Consider the following 8,223-nt stretch of genomic DNA (forward strand, 5'->3'; position numbering starts at 1 on the left):
GTATATACTACATATATTCTCTCTCTCTCCATACATACACACACACACACACACACACACACACACACACACACAGCCCAGCCTGGAAAGACAATCCAGGCAATACGGTCCTCTATGGTCACTCTGGATAAAACTAAACAAACATTAGAGCTTTAAATTTCAAAAAATTCAGGCTGGAGAGATGGCTCAGTGATTAAGAGCACTGGTTGCTCTTGCAACCAGAGTTCAATTCCCAGCATTCACATGGCATGTAACAACCATCTGTACCTTCAGTTCCTAGGGAATCCAACGACCTCTTCTGACCTTCACAGGCACTGCATGACACATGTACACTTATACACATGCAGGTAATACACTCAGAAAATAAAAAAATAAATAAAATTTATTAATTTTATATTTAAATTTTACATTAAAATTTTAAATTCCTAAAAATTTAGGCCTTGGAAAGTAGCTCAGTTTGTCGAGTACTCGCTTAGCATGCACAAGGCCCTGGGTTCAATACCCAGCACTGAATAAACCAGGTGTGGTAGTACATGCCTATAATCCCAGCAGCCAGGAGGTGGTAAAGCAGGAGGATCAGAAGCTCAAGGCCATCCTCAACTACATAGCAAGTTTGAGGCTCATCTAGGGCATGTAAAACCTTATAAGAGAAGAAAAAAACTAATCCTAAAACGATAGACAGCTAGATCTACAAGGCTGAGTACATTATAGAAGTAACAGGTTTCCATTGGCACAAAACTCTGTTTTTTATCTTTAATTTTTTTAAAAAAATTTTATTTTATGAGTGTTTTGTTTGCATCTATTTAAGTGCACCTGTGTCCTGCAATGCCCACAGAGGCCAGAAGAGGGTGTCAGATCTCCTGGGACTGGAGTTATGGACCTTTTGTTATCCACCACGTGGATGCTAGGAACTAAACCTAAGTCCTCTGCAAAAGCAGTCAGTGCTCTTAACTACTGAGCCATTTCGCCAGTTGCTAGGTTTTGTCTTTTTGAGACAGGCCCTCACTATAGAGCACACACTGGCCTGGAACCCATGGTCCATCTGCCTCAGCCCCCAAATTGGTGGAATTAGAGGCATGTGCCATTATACCCTGCTAGGTCCTGAATTCTCTGAAAATGGCTAAGCCATTTCCCTACAGACATTTTTCACAAATCTCAATTTTCAAATTTATACCCTAATCAAATTATTAAAGCCTAGTTTTCATTAAACTGTATTTAATGTTGGTGATTAAGTAAATCATCTCATCCAGGTAAAGCTCATCCGAGAATCATTCCTGTTTTTCTCTCTGTCCTCCTCTGCTTGGCTTCTCTTCACAGTGCCTGGGCATTGTGGCACCCACTGCAAAAGCCTCCTCAAACCGTGCTGCATTTTTTAGTTCCTGTTCCTCTACCACTGCAATTTTTCTAGATAATCAGTACCTGCTGTTCTCTAAGAGAACAAGTAGTTAGTCATGGAAAACACTGTATTAAATTATCCACAGGGATAATTGATGTCAACAGGAAAAAGCTGATCTCACAGTCTTCACTTTCCTTGGTTTTACTCTAATAAAGTCCTTTGTCCTTTTCTAATTATTATAAAAGTCACAATGCTCTATATGAAAATGGAGAAAAATATAACAAAGAAATAAAAATCACCCTTTCTTCTTCCTTCTAAAATACACCTAATCACTGTCAACACTGCTTTTTTACTACATGTATGGATGCATAAACTATGCTCTGGATTGAACTGTGCTGCAGAAAAAAGGTACACTCAAGCCATAACTCCCAGAACCCATCAACATAACCTTATTTGGAAAGAGGACATTTGCAGATATAATGAAGTTAAGATGGGGTCATGCTGGTTTAGGAGGGATAACAAATCCAGTTGTGGTGTCTACATGAAGAAAATCTGGATAGATACAAATGAAATAATGTGAGGACGAAGCAGAGATTGACATTACAGTGCCATAGCCAAGGGTGCCACAGACTGTCAACAACCACCAGAAGTGACAAGAGGCAAGGAAGGATTCTTCTCCACAGGCTCTGCAGGAAGCACGGCCATGAGGACAGCTTGATTTTGAATGCTAATCCTCCAGAACTGTAAAGGAATATATGTTGGTTGCTTTAAGTCTCCCAGTTGATGGTAATTTGTTATGGGAAATTAATAAAATATGTTTTATAAAAGTGAGGCTCTCTCAATATATTTTCTAAATATTTTCTAAAACCTTTGTTTCTGACTCAATACTTCATTGATGATTCCTCATGATACCAATTCACTTTAACAGTCCTTCTAACCTGTTCTTGGCTTGCATGATTATTTAACCGGTATCTTATTGTTTTGGTGGTTATCAGCTTTATTGTTACAAATAATGTTGAAACTAGCATCTTTTAATTACATCAAATATTTAATTGCTTCTTCTCTTAGAAATTGACAGTCTGTGTCCATGTACATTCCTATTAGTATATGACTGTACCTACTCCCATTAACACCAGGTTTTATTTTTTATTGAGTTTTTGTTTGTGTTTTGTTTGTTTTGTTTGAGACAGGGTCTTGCTTTGTAGCTCAGGGTGACCTGGAACTTACTATGTAGGCCAGGCTGGCCTCCACCATGCAATCCTCCTGCCTCAACCTTGTGAGAGCCAGGATTGCAAGTATGTGCCATGCTCAGTTCAACACTGGATTTTCTAATGTGGGAAAAAAAAAAAACAGAACAACATTGGCAAGTTGATAAGAAAACACACACACACACACACACACACACACACACACAGAAACAATTTTGTTTACCTTGAGAAAACTGCCTGAGACACAGAGACTCAATAAATGGTGGCTCTTGTTTTATTAGCTTATAGTTAATACAGAATTCATCCTATCTCCACTGATCTGAAATGTCCATTTCATTGACTATATTCTTACATGTATTAAGATCTGAGCTTTCTGATTTAGGCCTGAATTTTATACTCCTCCTCCATTATTCTACATACATATGACCAAAAGAGACTTGTAAGGCATTCTTGATTGAAGTCATTGGAGTAAGGAAAAAAAAATCTATGGGGAACAGATGAGGGACAGGAAAAGAGAGCAGAGAGACTTTTACCATATTTCACAATCACAACCTAACCTCAGTTTCCTCACATACCAGGAGGTGGCCTTATCTTCTTCTGTCTCCTTTGAACAGGAGCCTCTGGATACTCCCTGAGTACTGGAGCTGGTGACTCATTGCTCTCAGATGGCCTATTAACACCAGGCTCAGCAAGGCCTTCCGAAGAAGCTACAGGAAAACAGAAAAAACGTGTTAGCCTGAGCAGAGATCACTGCATTTTAAAAAGGTAGGAAAGGGATAACCACATTGTTTTCTGCACAGTAACACTTTCTCTTTCTGAATCTTACCTCAACACTGACTTCCTACCTCCTGACCTAAACCTTTGGGCTTTAGGTCCACACTAGAAAGAAGTGTGGGAAAGCCGAGGAAGAAAGGGGAGAATAAGAGCAATGGAGTAAAGAGGAGCAATTGCTTCAGAACAGTCAGAACTTCCAGAAAGGTGCAAACATAGTAAACCTTGACACCAGAAAGAACTCTGCAGTCCCTTGCCTTAAGAATTTCATCGGTCTCTCAGCTCAGTTCGTCTGGAGAATTACCTGGAGTTAACAAGTAATTTACAGGTCGCATTTGACCATGTGTTTTATCTTTTCCCTGAGTGAAATCTCAACAGAATTTCAGCGTATTTTGGCAGACTTAAATTGTTCTTGACTATTTTACCATGCCTATCGATATTCCTTACAAAAGAAGAACTAGAAATGTACTGACAAATGAAAATACTCTTAGCCTCACTAGTATTTAGAGAAATGCCAACTTTGGGCTAGAGAGGTAGGTTAGTAGATCATTTGCCTAGCATGTGGGTGCCTTGGTTTCCCCAACGCTGGGGAAAAAGGTGGCTAAGAAATGCAAACAAGAAATAAGCTACTTTTCATTCAATGAATTAGTAAAAAAAATTCTTTTGAGACAGGGTCTTGCTATATAGCCCTGGTTGGCCTAGAACTCAGAATGTAGACCAGGCTGGCCTCAAACTCAGAGATCTGCCTGCCTTTGCCTCCCAAGTACCCAGCTTCAAATTTTTAAATACTGATGTTGCCAATATTATTAAAGGAATTAGAGAATGTGACACTCTCACACTTTATGACGGCAAGAAAATAACAGAAGGCTATTTAGCAAAATCCATCACATCAATAACAAATATATCCTTTCGCAGCTAGCAAGCTATAATGTAGAAATAACTTCTTGACAACTACAGCATTGTTTGGAATGAAAATTATGAAATAACTTAAACAACAGTCTCTAAGGGACACCTAGAGTACTGTATGAAGAGTGAAGGCAATATAGAAATACAGAAAGTTATTCCTTCTATGCATGGATTAAAAACCATCTCTACCCAAACTTTGTAGACTTGTAAAATGATAGAAATAAAGAATGAAGTTAAGCAAGATGGAGGGTTCAAGCCCACTAGAAAAACAATGGGTTTCATTATCAGCAAAAGTATAAATATGAAGTAAAAACTGACAATTGAAGTGATCAATTCTGAATGTGTTGAGTGAGTTACCAACAGAACACCTAGGATGACCAGGGCAACTAGGACACAAGAGGTTTATGGGTCTGCTTATTATTGAAGCTTGAAGGCAGGGATGGTGTGGCCCTGCTTTCAGGAATTTGCTCTAACACAGAATAGGGGAGTTAAGAACTCAGGTCTCTAAATACAGTACTGTGTTCAGGGATCCAAAACCAAGCATCACTTAAAATTACTTATGTTGGGGGCTGGAGAGATGGCTCAGCAGTTAAGAGCACTGAATGATCTTGCAGAGGACCTGGGTTTGATTCCCAGCACCCACATAGCAGCTACAAACCATCCTTAACTCCAGTTCCAGGGGAATCTGAAGCCCTCTTCTGACCTCCATGGCATTGCACGACACGGGGACACTCACATGCAGGCAATACATTCATACACATAAAATAATAAATAAAATATTTATTTTAAAAAATCACTTAGGTACAAAAGACCTAAACAGCTCAACAATATTGTAAGCACTGAGTTCAGGAGGCATAATACTTTAATCTTTAATCTGTGAACATGCCTTGCTCCTCTCTAGGTTACTGCCTTGCGCCCCCGTCCTCAATGTACCAGTGACTTGGTGCTGCTGGGACCTTGTCTCTCTTTAAACTGTGATCATGTGAGATCCTGGGAAAACTTCTGATCTCTCCCACAACACAGAAGAACTTCTTACCTAGTGTACTTTTTGTTCTGGACTTCTTTTTCTTAGGATGACGATGTGGAATGTCATCTGTAAAACAGAAAAAAAATCAGTAGAAAAAAAAGCAGAGAACAGCTAGAATAGAACCTGTGGGAAGATCTTTTTTCTCTCTTTTCTCTAGATTCTGCCAACTTCTGCATATGAGGAGAAAAAGTAAAAAACTGATAAGGCCAAAGAGAGCCCACAGTGTGGTACCAGTAACATACTGTTGCTTAGCAATGTTTGTACCTGTGACATAGGAAGTGGGCTCAACAGGTGTTTGCCTAATCCCATAGTCTCCAGCCCCTGTACTTAGGTGTGATCTAGACTGGTTCTGGCCAGGAGACTGGGGAGAAGTGGTGTGTGTCTGTCTATGGCCACTGAAGATACCTGATCTTGTTGACCTCAGAAGCTAAGCACAGTGGGGCCTGGTCAATACTTGGATGGGAGAAGTGATATATGTCATTTGGGAGCCAAAACACTGAAAAAGCCTGCTGCCATGTCAAATGAAGAAGCTTCATGTAAAAAGACAGAATGCCCAAGACAAAAGTAGCCTCAAAAAGTAGCCTCGATCTCATGACATCGTTAACAAAGGCAACTGCTCTGGACTGCTGCTCAGTCAACTTCACAATTAATTTAGTAGTATTTCTTTTCTTTCTTTACAAAAAAAATTTTTTAATATTTATTATTTTTATTTTATGTGTATTGCCTACATGTATGTGAGTGCACCCGTGTCGTGCAATGCCATGGATATCAGAAGAGGGCTTCAGATTCCCCTAGAACTGGAGTTAAGGATGGTTCATAGCCGCCATATGGGTGCTGGGAATCGAACCTGGGTCCTCTGCAAGAGCAGTCAGTGCTCTTAACTGCTGAGCCATCTCTCTAGCCTCACAAAAAATTTTAAACAATTATTTATTTTGTGTATATGTATGTGCATGTGGGTATGTTTGTGGAAATGTGCATGTCATACCTTGTGTGTGACTGTCAGTTCTTTCCTCCCACCACTTGAATTCCAGAGATCAAACAGGTCCTCATGCTAGGTAGCAAGTGCTTTCACCCACCAAGCCATCCCAATGGTTCATCCATCAGCCCAACCTAATATTATTTCTAATAAATTTGCATGATATTAAGGAACTAAAACTTTGGAGGTGATTAGTGTAGCATAACCTTGCCTATCCTGACTAAAGAAAAAAAGGAAAGGTACTGTCTATTACAGAGAAATAAACTAATTAAGTGTTATCCTGGGGACTTCATAGATGAAATGCTTTTTAAAACAATGCACAATCTAGTGTTATATACCATACATAGTTTTAAAATCAAACTTTTTAAAACTATATTTTATTATTTTTATTTTATGTGTACGAGTGTATTGCCTGCATGTATGTGAGTGCACCCACGTCGTGCTATGCCATGGAGGTCAGAAGAGGGCTTCTTTGGAGTCTCCTGGAACTGGAATTAAGGACAGTTCGTAGCTGCCATGTGGGTGCTGGGAATTGAACCCGGGTCCTCTGCAAGAGCAGTCAGTCCTCTTAACCACTGAGCCCCCAAACTTTTTTTTTGAGGTAGGGTCTCACTATGGTGAGGCTGGCCTTGAACCCCTTTTTGTTTCTCCAGGCCCCAAACTTTTTTTTGAGGTAGGGTCTCACTACGGTAAGGCTGGCCTTGAACCCCTGGGCTCAAGCAGTTCTCCTGCTTCAGCCTGTTAAGTAGATGGGACTATAGTTGTATACCAACCTCCCTCCCCCCAGCCCCCTGCTTCCACTTCTCTTTTCTCCTTGAAACAGGGCCTCACTATGTAGTCTAGGCTGGCCTCAAACTCACCATTTCCCTACTATCACCTCCCCAGAACTAGGATTCCAGGTGTGGGCCACTATGCCCACCTTCACACATATTTTTGAACTCCAAATACTACATTTAGAAATTTTCACACTAATAGTAAACTAACTCACCTTGAATAGCACTTCACATGACCCCGACCAAATTTAATCAGCAGAACAAAGACAAAAAAGGAAACTATTAATTAAAAATCTATTTTATTGTGACTGAAAATTGACTTACATCATCATAAACTTAAAACCAGCTTTCACACAATGTCAGCTAACTTATCAACTAGCTTATTATTTTTAAGAGCAGTGCTAACAAAATATTTTTCTGAAACTATACATATTCCCTACTATTTATTAATAAAGTGGGTTAAGCCCATTAAGAACTCTTCTTTTTCATGGATTAAAATCAGCTTAAACTCTGAAGAAACTATTCTAGGAAACACAAGAGGATAAAGACAAGAATTCTGATGAGCAAGGCACTAGAACATTCAGAATGGTCCACTATTCTATCATGTTGCCATTAAAGCTTTTCTAAATATTTACTTATACCTGTTATCCTCATACTTCGGATTTATTTTTTGGCTTTTAAATTTTTATGAAGTCGTTTACTGAAGCATTATGACTTTAATGACACTATTACATTTTTCTACTTTACTTATTTTACATTTTTAAAGCTCAATAATGAAATCATTGTATTTACCTTGGCACAGGAGGAAGGGCTCGTGGAGGACACTATGGAGATGGAGAGAGGAAAAAAATACTTGTAAAAACAAGCCCAGAGCACCTTTCCTTCGTGCATTTCAAATATCACAAAGCTAGTCTTTAAAAAGCTAGTTAAGATGTGACAGAAACAGAATGGATTTTTTTTTTTTTTTTTTTTTTGATAACTGTGCTTGTCAGTGAAACCTGGGATGGGGCTGATGCAGATCAGATGGATGAGTTTAGATTTGTCTACCATTTCTACATTTCAAATAAAATTCTTTTCTTCTGACATTTCTACCTGCTGGCCTGGCCTATTGTAGTATTCAGAATAGGAACAAAACACTTCTATGGAACTTACATTCTAATGGTTAAGTATTAGAAGATAATGTTACATATTTATCATAGAAATATAACACATCTTATATGTAACAT

General features: G+C 39.0%; 1 protein-coding gene across 5 annotated transcripts in view; it reads right to left on the reverse strand.

Annotated features, from left to right (window-relative positions):
* Positions 1-8,223, reverse strand: part of Tmem237 (transmembrane protein 237) — a 39,902-nt gene that overhangs the window by 29,910 nt on the left and 1,769 nt on the right. For 2 of the 5 annotated variants that reach the window (XM_008842141.3, XM_008842206.3), the window contains exons 2-5: positions 7,790-7,821; positions 7,213-7,223; positions 5,258-5,314; positions 3,120-3,251 (exon numbers count right to left, since the gene is read on the reverse strand). In XM_008842141.3, the coding sequence (XP_008840363.1) occupies positions 3,120-3,251; positions 5,258-5,314; positions 7,213-7,223; positions 7,790-7,821 (232 nt within the window). The remainder of the gene's footprint in view (positions 1-3,119; positions 3,252-5,257; positions 5,315-7,212; positions 7,224-7,789; positions 7,822-8,223) is intronic. The other 3 variants (XM_029567332.1, XM_029567241.1, XM_008842087.3) reach the window with 2 other exon arrangements.

This window comes from Nannospalax galili, unplaced genomic scaffold, assembly GCF_000622305.1.
Source record: "Nannospalax galili isolate Female #2095 unplaced genomic scaffold, S.galili_v1.0 scaffold2150, whole genome shotgun sequence".
Taxonomy (NCBI): domain Eukaryota; kingdom Metazoa; phylum Chordata; class Mammalia; order Rodentia; family Spalacidae; genus Nannospalax; species Nannospalax galili.